General features: G+C 35.5%; 1 protein-coding gene across 10 annotated transcripts; it reads left to right on the top strand.

Annotated features, from left to right (window-relative positions):
* The first annotated feature begins 2 nt into the window (after positions 1-2).
* On the top strand, positions 3-21,884 carry LOC123583570 (MAP3K12 binding inhibitory protein 1). 10 transcript variants are annotated; one of them, XR_006704951.1, is made up of 10 exons: positions 32-215; positions 4,009-4,128; positions 5,890-6,114; positions 6,204-6,300; positions 9,081-9,146; positions 9,375-9,527; positions 13,148-13,245; positions 16,820-16,964; positions 19,869-19,907; positions 21,176-21,233. XR_006704951.1 is itself a non-coding variant. In XM_045450721.1 (9 exons), the coding sequence occupies exons 1-9, from the start codon at positions 87-89 to the stop codon at positions 21,278-21,280; spliced, it is 1,035 nt and encodes a 344-aa protein (XP_045306677.1). In that variant the 5' UTR covers positions 3-86; the 3' UTR covers positions 21,281-21,884. The 10 variants fall into 10 exon arrangements, 8 of the variants coding, with proteins under 8 accessions (XP_045306677.1, XP_045306678.1, XP_045306680.1 ...); XR_006704950.1 differs by having other exon boundaries at positions 21,173-21,233; XM_045450721.1 differs by lacking the exon at positions 16,820-16,964 and having other exon boundaries at positions 3-215; positions 21,173-21,884.
* The last annotated feature ends 372 nt before the right edge of the window (positions 21,885-22,256 follow it).

The raw sequence follows: 22,256 nt of genomic DNA, 5'->3' as shown, positions 1-22,256 counted from the left end.
TTACGTCATCTCCCAGAGACGAAAGCGGGAGGGGGTGGGTTTGTGAGCACAACTCGGTGGTGGCGGGGGTAGCCTGTGAAGGTGTCATGGCTGCTGTCGCTGAGCTTAGTCGCTCCAGCAGTGGTGACAGGAGTTTGGAACGGAGCTGCAGCCCTAATCTCTCCCAAGAGGTGCTCTGCGAAATCTTTCGCTCTCTGCATAGCCTGGTGGGACAAGTGAGTGGTGGTCTGTGGGAGTAGGGGTATGGGAACTATTCGGCCCCTCCCCCCTTTTTTCCTCTAGCGGAGGCGGGGGGCCGAGGATGCCGGCCGGGATCCGAACTGAGTAACTGAGGCCGGAGGAGGAGCCCGAGCCCAGCAGCCTACGGTCGGAGCGAGGATGGCCGTACGGACTTAGTTCAGGATGGGTTGCAGACTAGATTTCCTTGCAACTCTTCTCCCCAAGAGTGAGAGAGGAGAGTGTAAGTGGAAAACCCGGCTCCGAGAACATGTTTGGAGAGAATGAATGTGTAAAAAGCTGTGTAGGTTGGGAAGGCGCCTGGCGCGTAGGACTCTCTTTCCTTCAGTCCATTCATTACTGAAATTGATAGGCTAGTGCGGCCTGAGAGTTTTGGAAAAGAGCTCTCAGCCTTTTTTGAGTGATTTGCTCTAATGAGTCACTTGGTTTTCTTTCTTTTTTTCCTTCTGGTCGTTGTGTGCATCTCTTACCCTTTCATACAAGGAGGAAAATAAAAGGAATTAATCTAAATACTTCTTGCATAAAGTTGGATGAGTTAGCCACGGTTGACAACAGTTTGCATCGGGAACTGTTGTTTAATCGTCATTTAATTATTAACTAATTTAACTGGCTAATAAATAACCTCTGCAGATATATCATAATAAATTGGGCTTAAATAAAAGTACTCCCTACACTCTTACAATTAAGTGACTATTTCGTTTCATGAAGTAAAATGCAAAGCATATTTTAAATGAGAAACAACTTGAAAATACGTTTGTTTGCTTTTAAAAAGGAAATCTTTTCTCATATTTTAGATGGAATATTTTCTAGCTCTAAATGTTTGTTGTGGGGTTGGTACTAGTGCGGGTAGCAGACTTTTGTGTCGAAGATAATGTTATCTTCCTTTATAAAAATGGATCATTTGTCTGATTGGTAAAACATTATTTTAAAAAGCCGTGGGTAGATAGAGAATACATTTTTTTAAAAGTTATTTCAGTATTTAAAAGAAATTCTAACATGTCGCGACTTGCAAAAAGTACTACTCCAAGTAGAACATTAGTTTGGTGTAATGGAACAGTTATTAATAGAATCTGATAAAAGTTATAACTTTTGAACTCAATTGTTTGCCACGGACTTACTAAAAAAATTTTAAAGACTGGGGGACAAAAATATTTTAGTCTTATCACCGAAGACCTGTACTGATTTAACAGGTTAAGAATGTTTTATGACATTGGAATTGTAAGGTTTATTTATATTTAAATGTCAGGATGAAAAAAGTTTTTGCTCATCTATAATTTACATAAGGTTTTTTTTTAGTGATGAGATATTTTTTAAAGTAACATTAAGGAATAATTTAAACATTTCTTTTGAAATATTTTGCATACTGAATTTTTACAACTCATTTAAAAAATTTAAACATTCAGATATTCTGAAGGTACAAATAGAGATGTGGTTAAAGTTTACTTATGTCACTTGTCAAAAATGTTAAGAGTAAATATTTGGCGAGTTTACATGACACAGTGAAGGGACCATCTATACAAGTGTCAAAAATTAAATCCTTGTCTCATCAATTAAATGCTAACCATTTTTTACAATGCTAACCATTTTGATATTACTCTTTATATTTTGAGATGTATTCTTTAAAGATAAGCATGAAAGCCACAATACTTATCAAATTGCTCCTGGAGGAAATCACTATTTACTTTTGCAACAAGTTTGTAGGCTGTATTTTTAATTATAAGTTTCAAAAAAAATGTCAATATGCCTAATTTCATTCTGCATAGTATCATTATATTGTTGGCTCTCCTCAGTAAGAAACAAAATTGAATGTTAAAAAGTATTTTCTATCCCAGATTTCAGATTTACTGATTTTAACCTTCTTGCTTACCTCTCCATGGCCCATTTTACCAAGCTGAAGCATTATTTATTGTTAGCTTGGAGTTTCATATTAATTTAAGTTTTTACTGAAAATGCATATTTGTATAGGCCATATTAATATTGAACTAATACATTTTTGAGTGAATGGTTTACAATAACAAGTTCTGTAGGGTAAAAATGCATAGAACTCGTATTACTAATAGGGAATTTGTTAAGTAAATAGTTGGATATATTGGGATAATTTTATTTATTTATTTATTTTTATTGGGATAATTTTAAAGTTAATTTGTATCATGTGGTTTTCTTGAAAGACCAAATATTTTTAATTGTGCTTGGTTGGAAGGCTTACATAATCATGCTGAATTGAAAGGAGAATATGATCCCAACATTAAGATTTATTTTCTATAAGTTATTTTCTCTAGAAAATTTGATGCTTTGCTTTGGTTGAGGATTTATCTGTGTTATCCCTAAACTCTATTATAACTAGTGTTTAGGGATAACTCTCTTATGAATAACACATAAATTTATTATCAACTATAGATCTCTTACAGGACTGTAGAAGTACAGTAATAGTTTACTTCCATACGTAAGTTGTTGTCTAATGACATTTTTACAGGCATTAAATAATATAAACTAAGATTAATGCAGTAATCTTAATGTAAAACCTTAGTTAACATAAACTAACCTTTGCAAATGCAGTCTATACAAAACTTCTATTTCTTTATACGTATCTAATATGGACCTTAAATGTTTCTTGTCTCATGCAAAGGGTGGGGGTGGTAAATTTTTGTCATATAGTATTCATTGAGTATAGTGCCTTTTTGGTAACTTTGGGTCTCTGGTTCTTTATTCAGTGATTCATCTTTTTGTTTTATTATAATCACAACTCATAACATCTGTATTTGAACTAATGTAACACTTGCCTTTATTTTGTACAAAATAGGACTTTTAATAAATGATTTCTGAAAAAATAATTCTACGATGCGGCATATCTTTATAGTATGCTATAAACACATGTCCCTAGAAAAGTTTATTATGGTTCACTTTTATTTACTTAAGAGCCTAAATATGGAAGCTTTCCTTCTAAAATTTTCACTAATTTTGATACTAATTTTATATTCGGGTTCTTGGTAGTTTTCTGTATATAATTTTATTCTAACAGGTCACACATAGCCAACTCATAAGAAGTTTTATATGATAAGCTCTCACACAATACTAGAAAATACTATTTAACCAAAGATTTGGCCAGTGTTGTGGAAAAGTTTTTGTTTTTCACTTCAGATTCCACAGCTAAGTAATTGTTTTTTTATTTGAAGTAAATAAACATGCTGCAGTTTATCCCTAGATTTTATAATATGTATGAATAATCTTGAGTTTTAAATTATTTTAAAAATTGGTTAAAGTTGAAAATGATAAAAATGTGATTCAGAAAACATCAGAGTAATGATGTATGCCAGTTATGTTTTTATGTACATATTTAACAAAAAGAAATGTTTATATCAGAACTTGCATAAATGTACCTGCCCCTTCTGTTTAATGCTCTGAGCTAGAAGTATTGACTGAAAAGGGCAAGTCTTTCTTGCCTCTCATCCAAAGGTTTTAGATAATGAAGTATCAAAAAAAGCCTTATCTTTCCATCTTTCCTGGACAGTTTCACCTGTGAGATGGTCCCATTACACAGACCCAAGAATAAAATTAGAATGAGATGTCATTGTGATTTTTTTCTATAAAAATTGCACCTTTCTTGGCCTTTTAAAATGGTAACTAGGTAGAGCATTTTAATGTATCATTAAAAACCTGATAACTTTGAGCTAAATAGGCATGTTACTCTAAAGAAATATTATTTTTGTGACATCCCATATATTCAGCTTAATCGTGTAATTTTTGTGATGTCGCTGGTTTGCCCCTTTGAAGCTTAACCTCAGAGATGATGTGGTGAAAATTACAATCGATTGGAACAAGCTCCAGAGCCTCTCGGCATTCCAGCCCACTTTGCTCTTTAGTGCACTTGAACAACATGTTTTATATTTACAGGTAAATTTCTTGTTAAAAATGTTAATTCAGTATTGAGAATAGAAATTAATTGCAGTTAAATTATAAGCTAGAGTATTTGTCAGGTCCGTCTTAACACTGTATTAATAGTGTTATCAATAAAAGGTTACTTCAGCCAGATTAGATCTAAATCTGTTCATTTCCATAGTGATCTGGACAGTCTCAGGAATATAGTCCAATAGGCCAATGTGGCTATGAAGACTGAATGAATGCAATTCTATTCAATTCTAGACTTGTGCCGAAAATTCAATACAGTAGCATCTATGGTGGGTTATAATTAAGCAATAAGACACGGCAGGTGTGTGTCATGCTATGATAATGATTCCATGCCTTGGGTGAGTTTGGAGGCTCATGGAGTGCTTTCAGTGGTTCAAGAAGTGGCATTATCCCAGCATGACACATCCTGGAGTGTCTATTGCAATTAAACAGTTTCAGCATACTTTTTAAAAAGAAAGTAATTTCTGTGACATTAATGTCTCATCTTAGTAAGTAGCCAGTCACTATTTTATCTTTTCTTTTTCTTAACAGTTTGAAATAATTCATCCCTTATATTAGAAGTCAACATTGAATTATTTATAATAGTATTGCTATATTTTATAATATTTCAGTTTAATAACTGAACTAGTTATTTGCTAGTTTCCAGCTGAACATCTCTGCAATTATAACTGATGTTAAGTTTGCAGTTTATCTCTAATCAAAGTATATAATATGAAGTGTCAAAAGGTAAGTGGAAGAACTGTTTGGATTGGTCATTTTATTGCTATTAGGATGTTATAAGGTTTCAGAAGAATAGTTGGTATATAGTAAACAACAGAAGCAAAATTATAGGTATGAAAAAATAACTGGAACATTGACCAGTACTGGTGTGTTTTGATTAATGGAGTAAACATTAATTCTCAACCCTCTGTTCAGTGACTTTATGGGAAATTTTAACTCTGTTTCATATTGAAATAGTTAACCCTAAGATTAAAGGACAGAAATAATGAGTTGTAGAACTCAATTGAGGCCTGATTGTTGGGGGGGTGGAGGGTGGAATTAGTGGTATAATTTACATTATACAATAGGGTTTTTTTGTTTTGTTTTTAATTCCCTCCAGTATAGTGAATGATAGGCATATATCTCTTTTCAGCTATGGAACTTGGGAGTTTTTATTTTCTTTTTAAAAATTTAATTTCGTGACCCAAGAAGGTATCTTGCCATGTCAGGAAAAGCCTGAGTGTTCACTCAGCATAACACCTATATATTTCATATCTATGCTGTCTCATTCACTTTGGCCAACTGCAGTTTCAAGTGGAGAATCTCCAGTGATACAGTGATAATGCAGGGCTTTGCTGAGTGAGAGCACTGGCTCTCATGTTAAGGAGGAAAAATACTAAGCCTTAGTGTTCTGAGGAGGCATTTGAATGACATGTTAATTAAGTGGCATTGGTGCCAGAGGCTGAGGCTTTGATTTGGCACAAAATAAAAGATGAGTGACAGAATGATTCCCTCAAAGAAAATTTTAAATTTCCTCAGGTTTTCTTTCTTTCTTTCAAACAGATTTATAGCAAATGATAATGGTCACAATAGCAGAGAACAGCAAACACATGTGATCAGATCTATGTATCCTGATATGCCAACTTTTTATATTTTGTTTGATATTAAATATTGCATTTACTTAGCAGAAATTTATATAAATATATTAAATGTGTAATTAATTTTGATTAGTTTGAACCTCTGCAGATGGAATTGTGTTTTTCTCAGCCTTTTTTAGCAAAACTTCAGCCTCTGATTAAAGAGGAGAATACAACTGTTGTTGGAGGGACAGAAAAAACAGAAATGGGGAATAAGAATGAAGTAAATGCCAAATTTCCCATTAGTGACCTACAAGAGGAAGAAAAGCACAAAGATTGTGATTTAGGAGATGTGAAAAAGACACAGATCCATGTTGATCCAGAAGTAGTTCAAATAAAGGCTGGAAAAGCAGAAGTAAGAAGTTTTGTTTTTTTTGGGGGGGGGTATTATTTTTTAAAATCTTATGCTTGAATTGTTAAAACATGCGTACTTATTGTTTGTAGATTGACAGACGAATATCTGCATTTATTGAAAGAAAGCAAGCTGAAATCAATGAAAACAACGTGAGGGAATTTTGCAATGTTATTGATTGTAATCAAGGTAACTACCTCGAAGAAGTTAATTTTCATAGGATTTTAAGCACAGTTTTTACAGTTGCTCTGATTTTTCATTTGTTTTTAAAAATGAATAACATTAAACCAGTTTATTTCACAGGTTTATTTAGAAGCTAAGGCAGCAGAATTTCTTTCTGTTTAATAATACACTACATTGCAAAAACAGGTTTCATTTTAGTTATGCAAAGATCAAATGCTACACACAAGGGCTACCACAGGTGAAGACTCTTTTAAATTTCCTTTAGAAATGAAGATAAAGTGTGGGTGGCAGTGTTGCTTAGTCTCCCAAGAAGGAACTAAGCTATATAAATTTCAAGCCTGTAAATGTACTTTTGAAATTATGATATTAATACATAAAGTGAACTTAGTAAAGTTAATACTCCTCAAGAGGGAGCAGTTTTCTCACTACTCATGAGCTGTTTGAAATGTTTTCTGTCACGATAAAAAAAATTGTCATGAAGACTGTGGTGTCTTATGCTTTCTTCCTTTCTCTCACAGTGCATGCATTTGCTGTTCTTTTTATCAGATTCTCCTTTTCCTTTCCACTTGGTGCTATAGTATATTTACAAATCTGCAGGTATGCTGCAGTATACACAATATTGCAAAGCACTGGCATAGATCTTACTCAGGCATCATAGTAATAATCAGAACAAGTAGTTCTTAGAAAAAATTATGGAGAAGAGTTCCTAATTGGAATGAACATTTTTCTTGTTGCTTCTACCATCTCTTAGCTAATTATTATGAATACAGAATTGTGAGATGAACCTAGAATTGACACTTACATTGGTATACTGATTCTCTTAATAATGAAATAATACAGGCTCAAGTGGGTCCTGAATTCAGCCTTTTCTGCTATTAACATTATACATGCATATCTCTAGACTTAGTAAATTTTCCTGTTAGCTTTTCAGAACAGGTGCAATAATGGCAAAATCTCAGGTATTGCAATCCATCCAACTGCAAGCAACCCATGAGAAAGGGTTTGTTGAGGGAACAAGCACATGTGTCACTAATGTTATTCCTCTGTTCTCCCTGCTAACTCTATTATTATAAACCACCAGGGGATAGAAATTGACAAGAATTGAAATGCTCAGCAGGGTTCCTTGGCCCATTCAATCCCTTGCTGGCTCAAAACAGTGCTAGCAAGAATTGCTGTGGAGAGTGGCTAGCACTCATACATTCACTATCTTCACACCATGCTGAATTTCTCACTGATGGGTCAGTTAATCTATATACATGGAATATAACTCTGGAATGGATGATAGCTTCTTTTTTTAACCCTTAGCCCCATGAAATGTTAGAAAAAGAATGGAGAAGTGATGGCCCTTTGAACGTATATTGAGGTATCTCAAAAAAAAAAAAAAAAAAGGAAAGAAAAGAAAAAATGATTCTGTTTACTATCTATATAAAAGATAAATTTAGAATATTCACATAATTTAATTTGTCAGCAGAACTGTTAAGGAAACTCAGACTGAAAAAATATGAATGTATTATAATGTGTTCGTGTATTCCTTTGATACCTGTCAATCTGACTGAAACAAAAAATATTTTTTTTTGAAAATCAGTTTCCATAGGGAAAAAAAGAATTTTCCCTCAGTATCTCTTTTACCATCTATTTTTTATTATAAAATAAGGGGAAATTTTCAGGAAATTTACTGCAGTGCATGGCTTAATGTCATTTTAAGTGTAATTTCATAATATTTGACACATTTATGCTTCAAATTTATTCATGTTAGGTTAACATTATTCCAGTTTTCCCCTGGGTTTGTAATTAATTTTTTGATACCTAATTTGAGAAAAAAAAAAAAAAAAAAAGCTATGCTTTCAGCTTAGAAAAAAATTGGAACAAATTTTTACAACTTATTTTTCCTAAAATTGTACCTTTAGACAGGAACAGTCGTGAAAGCGATAGATAGCTTTTGGGATTCTGAAATTAAAATGTGTTAAATGTATAATTAATCCTTTTTATTAGATGATTGCTAATTTGACCAATAAGTAATATCAAAATGCTGTATTTTTTTTAAAGGCATTTCGGTAAAAATAATGAATTCTATTTATTTCTGTGATGAAATAAAGGGAATAAAGACTCTTTGGCTTAAAATTAAAATGCTTTCTATAATATATAAAGTATTTTCTCCAAAGGTCCAGATGGTTTGGGTGGATATTGGTATTTGTTAAAAAATTATATTAAATTATGCCACTGAATGCTGAGGACTTTTCTTTCTGTAAATGTAAAAATTAGGTACGATTAAAGCTTATAAATTTTAGAGGGTAAAGGTCACTAAATTTTATCCTGAATAAGATGGTAATTTAATTACTGTTATTTGAAATGATAATTCTTTTATTAGTAGCATGTTAATATGAATTATTGGAAGTTTATCAAAATCTCATATAGTTGAAGTTAAGAATATATTTAAACTTTTTTTTTTCAATATATGAAATTTACTGTCAACTTGGTTTCCATACAACACCCAGTGCTCATCCCAAAAGGTGCCCTCCTCAATACCCATCACCCACCCTCTCCTCCCTCCCACCCCCCATCAACCCTCAGTTTGTTCTCAGTTTTTAAGAGTCTCTTATGCTTTGGCTCTCTCCCACTCTAACCTCTTTTTTTTTTTTTTTTCCTTCCCCTCCCCCATGGGTTTCTGTTAAGTTTCTCAGTATCCACATAAGGGTGAAAACATATGGTATCTGTCTTTCTCTGTATGGCTTATTTCACTTAGCAAGGAATATATTTAAACTTATACTCATCTAAATTCTCCTTAGAAAACAGTTGTGCAAGAACTGATGCCATTTTTACTCCTTACCCAGGATTTAAAAGTCATGTAAAAGGTAAGTATCCACTACATATCTTCATCACTGACAGAAGTTTATTCTCAATTATAAACAAAATGGAATAGAAATCACCTTCCTATCTAAATTTTGTTTATTTTAAAACACAAAAAAAGTCTTGCCTTCATACTTGGGTTGGTTAGATGGTCTTTATAAAGTACTGTTAGGGAGATAGAATTTCTGACTTTGGAGCGTATTAAATTTACATTTCAAAGTTTCTTAATTTAGTTTCTAGAGTTGTGAATACATATGGACCACAGACTAGACCTGAAGGAATTCAAGGGTCAGGTCATAAACCTAACAGCATGCTCCGAGATTGTGGTAATCAGGCTGTAGAAGAACGACTACAAAATATTGAGGCTCACTTGCGATTGCAGACGGGTAAGCAGAGTGCTGGGCAGTGCCCTAACAAGGTACCTTTGCAAGTAGTTAAACTACACAATTTATTGAGTCACAGAATTTTCATTGAGCACTTGCCACGTACAAAACATGCTTCTGGTTGGTATGAAAATGAACAAAGCATACTCTCTACTCTCAAGGAATCTACAGTTCATGTGTTCAGGTTCTTCCTCCTCTTGCACTTCTCACCAATTTGAGACTGTTAGTAGAAAGGGAACAGATTCCAAATAGATCCTGACACTCTCAGTTTATTAAAGTCATGGCTGAAAATTAATGTAGTCTTTTTCCTGCCACCAGTGTCATAACTTAACCACGACTATCACCCACTGTGCTAGGTACCAAGTATGGATAAATGTGATCCTAGTCCCCAAAGATCTTTCAGTGAGGAGAAGCATATAACTAAGTAAATACCATAGGGGAAATGAACTAACATTTATTGAATAATACTAAGTGCCAGTCACTCAAAGTATTATACATGTCAACTCACCTAATATTTAACAGTACCTTTGTGAGGTGTTGGTGCTGTTATTGTCAGATGAAGAAACTGAGTTCAGAGAGCTCAAGCAACAGGCCCAAGGTAGTAATGACAACTCGACATCAAACCTCAGTCTTAACTGGCTGTAAAGCCAGTGTCCCTTCTCATTTAGTCACCAGATAACTGTTGATTCTGTCTTCTAAATATCTCTCAAACCTACCCACTTCTGTCTACTTCCACAGCTGCTTCTCTAGTTGAAGTCACTGTTCTCTGCCTCAGACTGATGGAAGGATATTTGCTGGTTGCTTTGCCACTAGTCTTCTTTCTCTTCTTCCTCAAGACCAAATCTGTACCAATGGCCAAACTGCTTTTTCTGAAGCTCAAATCTGATCTTGCTGCTCCCCAGTTAAAAATTCTTTAATGGTTTCCTATTGCCCTTACATGCATACCAAACTTAGTACTTATATATATTCATTCCACAAATAGGTATTAAGTTCCTACTGTAAGCCAGGTACTGTTCTAGGCACTGAGAATGCATGTAAACAAAAATTCTAGTAATAAATTATATACTACACAAGAAGAGCTACAGAGAAAAGCAGGTTGACCAAGAGAAGAGAAAGGAGCTTAGGATGGGAGGGGATTATAATTTTAAATAGCACGATGTACTCCTACAGTTCCAGCCCCCTCTGGGCTTCCCAGCTCCTACTCATTTTGCTGTCCTTAGGGCCTTTACCAAGGCTTTTTCTTATGCCCATGCTTTCCCCTCCTGATCCCAGACTGTTGTGGATTGCCCTTTCATGTAGTCTCAGTAGCACGTGGTACTCCCTGCCCTCCTTTACAGCAGTTAGCACAGTTGTGTTTGTTTAATATCTGTGTCCCTTGCTAGATAGTAAGGTCTGTGAGAGCAAACTGTCTGCCATGTTCATTACTTTGTGCTTAGTGCAGCGTCTGGCAAAAAACGGGTATTCAAGAGGTTTTTAAATGAACGATTGCTCACTTCCCTTTTCAGATGTATGCAAAGTACAGTGGGCACAAAGTTAGTGTTCAGAACTCTCAGGAGAAATCAAGAGATGGTATCCCTGGTGAAGTGTTATTTGCATCCTTGAAGGATTAGTAGGAATTTGTCAGCAGGCAGGAGCAAATTACTCCAAAAAGAGGGAACACCGTGTGCAAAAAGTACTGAGGCACAAAAATATGGTTAGGGAATTTCTGAGTCCAGTCTAGCTGGAGTATTTGCCGGATAGAAGTAGAAGACAGAAGATGAGAAGGAGTAAATCTTTGAGGGTAATAAGAGATTAGCATTAAATGTTAACCCCTCTCCCAGAAGTAAATTCATTTAAAAAAACAACTAGATAAAAGGATTGATTGGCTTATTAAGTCTAATAGTATCAAGTAGTTAATTATGAAAAGTATCTGTTGAATGCCTACTATGTGCCAAGTACTATTTTAGACACAAGGGGGACTGAAATGATACAGCTGCGGTCCTTAGCTTCAAGAACTTCACAGTCTGGGAGAAAGAATAATGCTGAAGTGGAATGTTACGGGGGCTATGAAGGAAGGACATGGTGGGGCACAAGGAGCCTCCACATGAAGAGATTCAGGCAGTGCTTTGCTTCACTGATTCAGTGAAGTTTGAACTGACTCTTGAAAGATACAGAGGTGAGGCAGAGGACATTCTAGGTAAAGGGGACAGCAAGAGCAAAGTCAGTTGAATAAGTTATTCATTTTGCTGTACTCAAGAGCAAGAACAACCAAGATCCTAAGATAAAAAAATTCTGAAAAAAGAAACCCATTTCTAGAGTTTTCATACTTAACATCAACAAAAGTTGATACTTTTGATAGAAAATTTGCCTGTATGCTTTAATTGCATAATGATTATCTAATTATATATTTGTTCAGTCTGTAAATACTGAGCACCTGTTTGTGAACTGATGATTCCTAGGTTTGTGCAGTGCACAAGCTGCACAGCCATACCAATGAACACAGCAAAATTTTGCCCTCCTGGACCTCACATAAAAGTGGAGAAACAGTAAATAAAACAAAATATATGGACTCGTAGTAGTAATATATGGAGGTGGTAGTAATGGTTTGGAATAAAATAAGGGAAAGAATAGGGAGTGTGTCTGTGGGGAGGTTTAGCGTTGGTATTTTTAAAGGGTGGTCAGAGAAGTCCTTCCTGATAAGGTAACTTTTGAGCCCAGACCTAAAGTTGGTGAAAGAAAGCTTTGTGTAGGGAACCACAGGTGCTAAAGCTGTGAGAGTATTTGGCCTACTCAAATAACAGAAAAAAAAGGAACCAAATGGCTAGAATGATAAAGGTGTGGGGAGAATGTCCAAATTGTTTAGGACCTTATATACTACTGTAGAGGCTCTGGTTTTTAGTCTGAGTGAGATGCAAAGGTTTTGGAAGGTTTTGAGCAGAGAAATGACACTATCTGACTTACATTTTAAAAAGGTCATTGCTGTGTTGAGAACAGACTGAGAGCAAGGCAGAAACAAGAAGTCCAGTTTGGAGGTTGTGGTAATCCAGACAGAGATGGTGGGGGTCTAGACAAAATGGTCACATTGATGTACTGAGAAATAAAAGGATTTGGGATATAATCATAACATTGAAATTTGAGTAACTTTAACTTATCTTCCCCCTCCACAGAAAGTTTGTTAGGAATTATGATGAAGCTCCTAAACATTCTTTTAGGTTAAAGGGGAAAATGTGGCATGTAGGGAGAAATATAACTTGAAAGTGATAAAGACATTGCAATCACCAAATTGAACTGCCTGTGGTCCCCATGCATTTTTCTCCTCACAAGTAACTATCAAAATCTATCAGAAGTACAAATTGTCCGATACAGGAACTATTCAGTAGCATGTAATAAATTTAACATATAACAAATCTTCTAGAAATATAGGAAGCATAAATGGGGCTTGGGGAGAGGTGTAATATAATATATCCCACAGTGTATAACATAAAAATATGAGCTAAGGATTTTATTTTACTCTTGTTCATTATCTTCTGAGGCTTAAATATTTCCCATTCCTCTGCACAAGTTTCTCTGCATAGTATTTTAAGAATAAATATTGTAAGAAGAATTATTCAATAGAATCTCAGAATTTTTTTAAATGTATTTAGGTGGTCCAGTGCCAAGAGACATTTATCAGAGAATTAAAAAACTTGAGGATAAAATCCTTGAATTGGAAGGCATCTCTCCTGAATATTTTCATTCTGTAGTAAGTATAAGTGTCTTTAAAAAAATAAATATTTTATTTTATGATGCTTCATCATATAACAAACAATTCACTCATTTATCTGCTATATGTGAAACACTGGTGGGTTTTTTTTTTTTTTAATGTTGAGAGAGAGAAAGAGAGAGAGCACATGCGAGCGCGTGAGAGGGGAGGGGCAGAGAGCAGGGGTGACACCAAATCCAAAGCAGGCTTCACATTGTCAGCACAGAGCCCGACGCAGAGCTCGAGCTCATGAACCGTGATCATGACCTGAGCCGAAGTCTGACACTTAACCAGCTGGGCCACCCAGGTGCCCCATGTGAAACACTGTTTTAGTAATTCAAAGATAGAGGTGCCTGGGTGTCTCAGTCAGTTAAGTGTCCGACTTCGGCTCAGGTCATGATCTCACAGTTTGTGACTTTGAGCCCCACATCGGGCTCTGTGCTGACAGCTCGGAGCCTGGAGCCTGCTTCAGATTCTGTGTCTCCTTCTCTCTCTGCCCCTCCCCAACTTGTGCTCTGTCTCTCTGTGTCTCTCAAAAAATAAATAAACGTAAAAAAAAATAATAATAGTTTAAAGATAAACATAGTCATATGTAGGGAATTACCTACTTTTTAAAAAATTATGATTCTGAATTTTGTATTTAGACTCATAATTTTTTTTAAAGGGGTAGTTTTATTAAACATTACCCAAATTCTCAAACTTCAGCCATTTTCATGGCATAATATATCAGCCTAGGTAGTTGTCAATCCTGTCACTTACGAAAATGCTATCTTATAGAACAAAGGCTTCCTCTGGGACCCTGCTCTGTCAGTTATCCTTTCTGTCTGTTTAATCCCTCACTGTCCAGACTCCTTCCCTCAGCTCATACATGTTTACATTTCTCCTCCATACTAAACAAACAAACACCTCAATCTGCCACCCTTTTTCTTTAGCTTAACCACCAAACTTTTTGAAAGACTAGTCAATGCTTGTCTAATTCCTCAACTCTGGCACTTATTTATTCATTCATTCATTTTTACCCTTTTTTCCAAGGACTTTAAGAAACGGTGTTGTACTGATAAGTCTCTTTTTGTCACATCAGCAGGTTTCAGACAAGTGACCCTGAGTTCACTGTGTTATTTTTCTCAGTCTTCTGGGGTGATTATACATACACCTGCCTTTTCTGAGATTTTATTTTGTTTTTGTTTTTTTCTTTTTTTCTTTTTTAAAGCAGTGTCATATTAGAACTTTTCACCTAAAAGTGAACAAAATGTCATTTAAAAGTGAACAAAATGTTTTAATTTACTAAATTTTTAGTGAAAATTTTACTAAAACTCCTGGGTCAGAAAAACTATGTAAAATAACTCATATTAGCATGAATCATTTATAAGTCACTGGTGAAAATATATTTAAAATTATTTTAGGTAAACCAGCCATTTTTCCAAAGTGGTGAATTAGGTATTCGAGTAAGGTAAAGAAGTATTTCCAGATGAAGAAGGCAGGTTTATATAACAAAAGTGAGCAATGAAGCTTAAAGATCAAGAATTTAGAGAAAGAGTTTTAGTGATTTATTTCCCTCAAATGTAAAATAAGGTTTATTGAAGTTCTAAAGGCTGAAGCAAGGATTAAATGAAGTAATACCAGTCAAGCACTTAGCACACTGTCTAGCAAGTGGTAAAAACCTCAGTAACTCTGCATTTACTTAGTTTCAGAAACTAGCTATGAATACACTGTGTCATATGTAAAATGTGGATAAGTCATACAATTCCTTTAGCCTTCAGTTGTCTAATTTAGAAAATTTCTTGGTTATACTACATAATTGCAAAGGTTTTTCTACTTTTAGGGTTGTTCTTTGAATGTATCTTCCTAGAAAATTTGATAAAGATTTTATGCTTTTTCCTAAAACAGTCTGCCATAAGTTTTTTTTCTCCATTCAAGTTGCCTTCATTAAGTAATTCCTAGGCAGATTATTTTTCTAGTTCAATTTCATACTTTGTTAATATAGCTCTTGTTAACAACAGAACTGATCTTAACAGAGAATATCGTAGTATTGGATGCCTCCAGAGAGACCTTGCTCCATCATTATTCTCTTTGTTTTTGATTTATAAAGCTTAACATCTACCTGTTACTGAACTTGATTAACAAAAGAACAAGCCCTTCAAATCATCATCTTGTTTTGGGGATGTCTTATACATAAGATAGAATGTTTAGACTGTTTTGGTTAAAGAGGTAGACTAGTCAGATCATAGAGGACCTTAAATACCATACCCAGAAGTTTAAAGCATTTAAAGTTTAAATGCTATTGAAAGCATTTGAGCAGGGAAGAGACTTGTGCAAGTTACTCAGAAGATTTATCTAATACTCTGCGAGATAAATGAAAAGGGAGAGACCAAGAATAAGGAGACATTATTATACTAGCTTAGATATGAAGTGAGATTCTGAACTAAGGACAAGAGAGTGAGAATAGAAAAGATTAATGCAAGAGGCATAGAGCAAGGGTGAGTCCATTTTCTGGTTGGAAAAATTATACTATCATTGACAGAAATAAGAAAATCTGGAGGGGGAGATATTTTGGGAGGAAATGTGAATTTAAAGTCATATCAGGATATGCAGATAGAAACATCAGGTAAACTTTTCAAGAGTAGGACTTATACTTCAAATAATTGGGAAAGTCTGTAGAGGTGATAATTAAAACACAGAATGGGTAAAAGAACACTGGGATTGTCAGAGGCCTGAAGTCTGAAACTTGGTGACAACTTTAGGAGCAGGAAGCATTATACATGCAAACAGGATTGGCCTGTATGTGTTAGGTTGCCATACTTGTGATAAAACTAGTACTCTAAAAACATATTTCCAGATATGTTAAACAATATATATTTAATTAGAAGGATCACTTCTGGATTAGTATTACAAATGACAAGTCCAAATTAATAGTGAGCTACAAGGAAGGAGAAAACACTGAAAAGGTTTAAACATTCAGATTAACTCTATCCTTAAGGCCTATAAATAAACATGGCACAGGCCCAATGGCACAGGCACTCACCCCTCCTAAACAGAATGAATGTGCCATCTCTGGGAGCCACACTCTTCGCTTAAAGTAGGTCCGGCTCTAGGAACATCTGTGGACATGGGCAGAGTTAAAACACATACCCTGTAGAGGACATATATACTCATCACTCTCACCATCCTCATGCTGGGAGTACACGTATGGAAATCTCGTATTTCTACCTATCTTTCAAAAGTGTATAGAAAAGAGTACATACGCTGTCCAGTCTTCTAGCTTCTAAAGTTAGTAATGGAGGGGTGCCTGTGGCTTAGTCAGTTGAGTGACTGACTTCTGCTTGGGTCATGTTCTCATAGTTCGTGAGTCTGAGCCCCATGTAGGTCTCTGCACTGACAGCGAGGAGCCTGCTTTGGAATCTGTCTCCCTGTCTCTTTCTTCCCCTCTTCTGCTCATGTGCATTCTCTCTCAAAAATAAATAAACATAAAATAAACTTAGTAAGGGAAAATTGAGCCCATTATATTTCTTATGGATTGAATTTTTATAGAAACTGAATTCTGAACTGTGAGAATATTTATCTGTGTTTATTCCAGATTTACATGTAGATGAATTCTAAACACAGGGAAGACTCATAGTTGAACAGAGATTGGTTATCATGGGTAACATTGAAGCACAGCATATGAAAAGGGAAAAGCTAACGGAAAAAAGATATAAATTGCATTTGGTTCAGGAACAAAAGTAAGTTACGTAAAGTTCTTTTCAGTTATGAAACAGACATAAAACTCCAAAACAATGTATATAAAGCAGGAATTACAACAAAGATTAGTGTTTTGTTGTACCTTTTAAAGTAATAGTTCTAAAGGTCTTCATTCTTCACATTCAACATGATAAGATTTGAATGGGATAATGTTTTAAAATTTTTAAGGGCATCCCTTAATAGACATTTAAAAGATAAAATCCTTATTAGTATTTCCAAAGAATTATTACTGATTTTAAATTTTGACCCTTGAAACCGCAAATATAACATGCTTCACAAATATATTTTTATAGCATTGTTCATTTTACAGCACTTACCGCTTACATGTTTACACATCTGTTTTTTACACTATATTTTGAACCTCTGAAGGGCAGGAACTGTGTCTTGTTCATCTTTGAACACATAGACCATAGTAGGCATTGAATAAATGTGTGAATGGATAGGGTTTGGCTGCTAGTTCATTACTGGACTTTTGAAGGTGTGTTACCTTTGTTCCAAAGCACTGACTAGGTGGATCCTTAACCTTGTCTGTAATGGTAACTCCTGGTTCTGAAGGTAAGTATAGGAAGAAGGGAGTCAACTTCGTGTGCACAGGCCACGTACGTGTGAAAGTGTGTCATGGGCCTGAAGCGTGAGGTAGTAACTGGATCTGGCTAGAAAATAAAACTGCAAACACATTTTGGAGGGCGTTGAAGGTCACACTAACCAGTTTGCAATTCTGGTGTCACTGGTGCACAATTAAGTTTTTGAGAAAGAGAAACTTGTTCCTATCTGGTGGCATTATGAAGTTTGAGTTAGAGATTAGAGTCCAGAAAGATAGTTTAAGAAATAGATCATTGTCCACACCAAGAAGAAATCTGAATCACGGTAGTGGGATGGGACCACAATGGAAGAAATACTTAAGACCCTACACCTAAACTAAGCCCCCCAAAACCGCATTTTACTATTTTTAAGTTACTGAATCTGATGTCCTTATTCTCCTCATTCTGATACTTCTCACTTTGGTTTTGTGATATAATAATAATCTGATTGCTCAATGACATGGAAACTGTCAATATTTTAATAGACTAAACTGTTAGGAAAACAAGGGGAAGTATATTTTAATCAGGTGTGTAAAAAGGTACCCCTTGGGAAGGTGGAAGACTGAGGAGTCATCTGACCAAAATTAAACCTTAAGCCCTTACCTGTCTATGGGCCCCATCACAGGTATCCAGCTTAGTTTGGCAAAGGAAGGAACCTGTGTATATAAACACCTTTCCCCCCATATTTAATAATTATAGTACTTCGGGGCACTTGGATAGCTTAGTTGGTTAAGTGTCCGACTTTAGCTCAGGTCTTGATCTCACAGTTCATGGGTTTGAGCCCCAAGTCGGGCTCTGTGCTGACAGCTTCAGATTCTGTGTCTCCTTCTCTCTATGCCCCTCTCCTGCTCATACTCTGTATCTCACTGAAAAATAAATAAACATTAAAAAAAAAACAATTACAACACTTCATGATTTCCCACTTACTGTAACTACTGATAAAGAAGCATACCTCAGTATTCTTTGAAACAGCTTTTGACACAAAGGAAAATGAAAGTTTTTACCTTTTATTCTAAATCTTAGTGGTCAGAAATATTCATGAGAAATTTTTGCCACCTACATTGACAATTTCTTTGTCAAATATACCGATATACTAATTTGCCATTCAGAAGCTTATGGTTCTGTGAAACTAAGAAAATCTAGAAATTCATTTGGTCAAGGTTTAAAAGGCTCAGCAGCATGTCAGTGAGAATGTTGTCAGCTTAAGTAATAGAGATTTAAACTTAAATTGGCTTGAACAGCATGGAAATTATCTTACAAAGTAGGAAGTTCAATGGTAGTACACTCTTCAGGGTTAATTGGTTCTTGGGCTAAATCATGGTTGTCAAAGAATTGGGCTCTCTCCCCCTCAGCTCTGCTTGGTATTGGCTTTTCCCCCAGTGGCAGATTGCAAGACAGCTACTTTCAGGTGTCCTATTCAGACACAGCAGTGTCCAGAGGAACTGCCTCTTTTGAAGGCTTTCTCTTAGAAGTGAGAAAGCTTTTTCCAGAAGCTCTCTCCCGAGTCTCCAGCAAACCTCTTCTTACTCATTGGCCAGAACTGGGCCCATGTCCATTCTAGTCGCTGACAAGACCAGTGGGATACGATCAGCATTCCCGAGTCCTATAGAGGAGCCGTGGGTAGCTGCTTGTACAGACAACCACAGTGATCATCAGAGTCAACCAAGGATGTGTGTGCATGTGTGTGTTTTCACCTGGTACTCCAAATTCTGTTTTCCTCTATTGCTTCACTTGTTCAGTATCCTGAAAGGCTATAAGAAAGGAAACTAAGTAGAGAAAGTCCCCACAGCATCTCCTTCCATAATTATTCCCCCTCATTAGAAGCTGGGAATTAATGGGAATGTGTGTGTAGCCAGGGAGGAGCATGTTGCTTTGATGTTACTACTATATAGTTTTGTTTTTTTTTTTAAGTTTATTTACTTATTTTGAGAACAGAGAGAGTGCTAGCAGAGGAGGAGTAGAAAGAGAGAGGGAGAGAGAGAATCCCAGGCAGGCTCCTTGCTGTCAGCACAGAGCCCAACTCGGGGCTTGATCTGAGCATTGAGATCATGACCTGAGCAGAAATCAAGAGTCAGATGCTTAACCGACTGAACCACCCAGGCACCCTATTACTATATACTTTTAAGATCATCTTTTAGAGAGTATCTTCCAAGATACAAGGATGCAGATATCAGTGGCAGATAGTGCTTGATGAGTTCTGTGGGCTTTGTTTCTGCCAGGGTTCTCTGTGTTATGTTCAGTATTCTATAAAGGAAAATTGTTTATATTTTCTAAGCATTGATTACTTACTTTCTTTTTATCTAGAGCTTTTCTGGAAAAAGAAGAAAAGTACAACCACCTCAAGTAAGTTACTGAATTCTCATTGTGGCTTCTGAAATAGTTGGATAAATTTTATGCCTCTCATCAATAAAAGTTTCTACACTGGTTGTTTTTAGATCATACCCTGGGATTCAAGATTGAAAAAAAAAAAAGGGGGGGCAGCATAAATTAATGAACTTGAATTAAATAATTTTATTTCAAGGGTAAGGAATGATTCATATGAGTCATATAAATGTAAAAGTATCTAGCTGTTAATTGTGGCAGAATGTATCAATTACCAAATGCAGAAAAATAATAAATGCTAGGTAATTTAAATCCCCCCCATCTCAGGAACCCCAAGATTAAGAGCCCTATGCTCTACAGACTGAGACAGCCAGGCACCCCACCCGCCCCTCCCCCTTTTGCTGACCCTACTAATTAGCAGCATCTAAATCCAAAAAGGATGTTTGGCAGAGGTTGACTTCAGCCTACCACTGTCCACAGTCCTACTATATTAATTAGTTGAATCTTAATTAGTGAGGTTCTCATAGCTGTTAATGGTAGTAATGTAAATTTAAAGTTGGAGAAAACTTAAAAAATTTTTTTGGTTTATTTTTGAAGAATAGTTTTCTACTTATTTTTTTTTTGTAAAATTTTGAATAAATTTCTGAGAGCATCCGTGTTTTCCAGGAGAGGTAGTTGCTTGCAGTTGATCCATCAAAAGAGAATTTCTAGCAGTTAGGCTAATCCTAAAGTTTAATTTTTTTACTGTGAGAATAGTCAATTAAAGCAAAAGTTTTTACAATCCTTTCAAAGTGAGAGTAGTCAGTTAAAGAAAAGTTTTTACAATCCTTTAGAAGTATCCAGGAGAGCTTCCTCGTTAGGAAAGAGAAAAAAAGTATGAAATATTTTAAGCCTTGTTATTTTCTGCCTGTGTGATATAGCCAACATAAATAGTTCAATTTAAGAATTATTCTTATGGGGGTACCTGGGTCGTGCAGTCGGTTAAGCATCCGACTCTTGGTTTTGAGTGAGGTCATGATCTCACGGTTCAAGAATTCGAGGCCCTTGTCAGGCTTTGCTCTGATAGCACAGAGCTTGCTCCTCCTGTCTCTGCCCTCACTCATGTGTCTGCGCTCTCTTTCTCTCTCTCTCTCTCAAAGTAATAATAATAAAAACATTTAAAAATTACTCTTATGAAGGAAAAAAAAGACATTTACTGTATTGTCAGTATTTCTAGTTCATTTAGCCCTTTATCTGCATTAAGATACTTCAGAGTCTTATTCAGCAATTTCTATTCTTGTTTACAGCAGAATTATTCACTGGCTGAACTTGATGAAAAAATTAGTGCCCTCAGACAAGCCCTGCTCAGAAAATCAAGAGAAGCAGACTCCATGGCTACCCACCACCTTCCATGAAAAACTCCTCTCATTCTTGTCATTTTACTTTTTTTATATACATGTAACTTACAGTGCAGTTAATTAAGTGGATATGTGTTTATCAATGTAACTTTCCTTCTCTGAAATCAAGGTTCTTTTCATGAGAGTCTGGCCTGCAGCAGGTCATCTGCAGATATTCCAGTGAAGTTTGAAATGGTTATAAGGTGTGGAAAACAGCATTGTCGGAACGTGTCCCCTTCTGTTCTAAAGGAGGTATTTTGGAAACCGAAAAACTTAATTTCAAAGCACATCTTTTTGTGTGTGTGTACATGCCACAGAAAGGACGATTTATTTTGAATAGTGATATTTAAAAGGACTTTATATTTGTAACATCAGTGTTAACCAGTTTTTTTGTTTAAATCAGTACTTTGTACGTAATAGGCAAGAAGAATTTACCAACTGAAATGAATTTTAAATGAATGCATACTTTTTTTCCCAAATGCCAACTTTAATGTAAATAAACAGTAGACTCTACCTTTATCCCCTTACTGTGTGACCTTTAGCAAATTAATCTCTCTTTGTATCTTAATTTCTTTATCTGTAAAATGGCATTGATAATAATAAAACCTACGGTTGTCATGAATAGGTAAGATCATGCATATACAGCTTTTGAAACTGGCCCAAGGGCAGTGCTCAGTAAATGTTAGCTATTATTCCAGTATAAAACCAAGTCTGTCTTTGAAAGTGTTTAGATGTTACAAATTGTCCCTCTCTCTTGACAGCCTCACTTTTTTACAGTGTCCCAGTTATGTTAGGCAGCATATGTATTTCTATAGTTGCAAATTAATCATTGAAAAGATGCAGCTACAGTCAAGGAGCAGATGTCTAGGTCAAGAATTGTTTTGGTTGCAAGAATCAAATCTACCTAAAATAGCTTGTGAATAGGAAATTGTTGAATCAAAAAATCTGGAATTTAATTATAAGAAGTATAGCTGGACACTGTGGTACCTAGGAG

The sequence above is a fragment of the Leopardus geoffroyi genome, chromosome B3 (assembly GCF_018350155.1).
Source record: "Leopardus geoffroyi isolate Oge1 chromosome B3, O.geoffroyi_Oge1_pat1.0, whole genome shotgun sequence".
Classification (NCBI taxonomy): Eukaryota; Metazoa; Chordata; class Mammalia; order Carnivora; family Felidae; genus Leopardus; species Leopardus geoffroyi.
Note: the sequence above shows the minus strand (reverse complement) of the source record. Positions and strands in the feature narration are given on the sequence as shown.

Excerpts from the sequence above, each read along its gene's own strand:
- LOC123583570 (XM_045450721.1), top strand. The coding sequence starts at position 87 with ATGGCTGCTGTCGCTGAGCTTAGTCGCTCCAGCAGTGGTGACAGGAGT. Across the intron at positions 4,129-5,889 it reads AACATGTTTTATATTTACAG|CCTTTTTTAGCAAAACTTCA; the intron begins GTAAATTTCTTG and ends TGTTTTTCTCAG. Across the intron at positions 9,147-9,374 it reads ATTTAAAAGTCATGTAAAAG|TTTCTAGAGTTGTGAATACA; the intron begins GTAAGTATCCAC and ends TTCTTAATTTAG.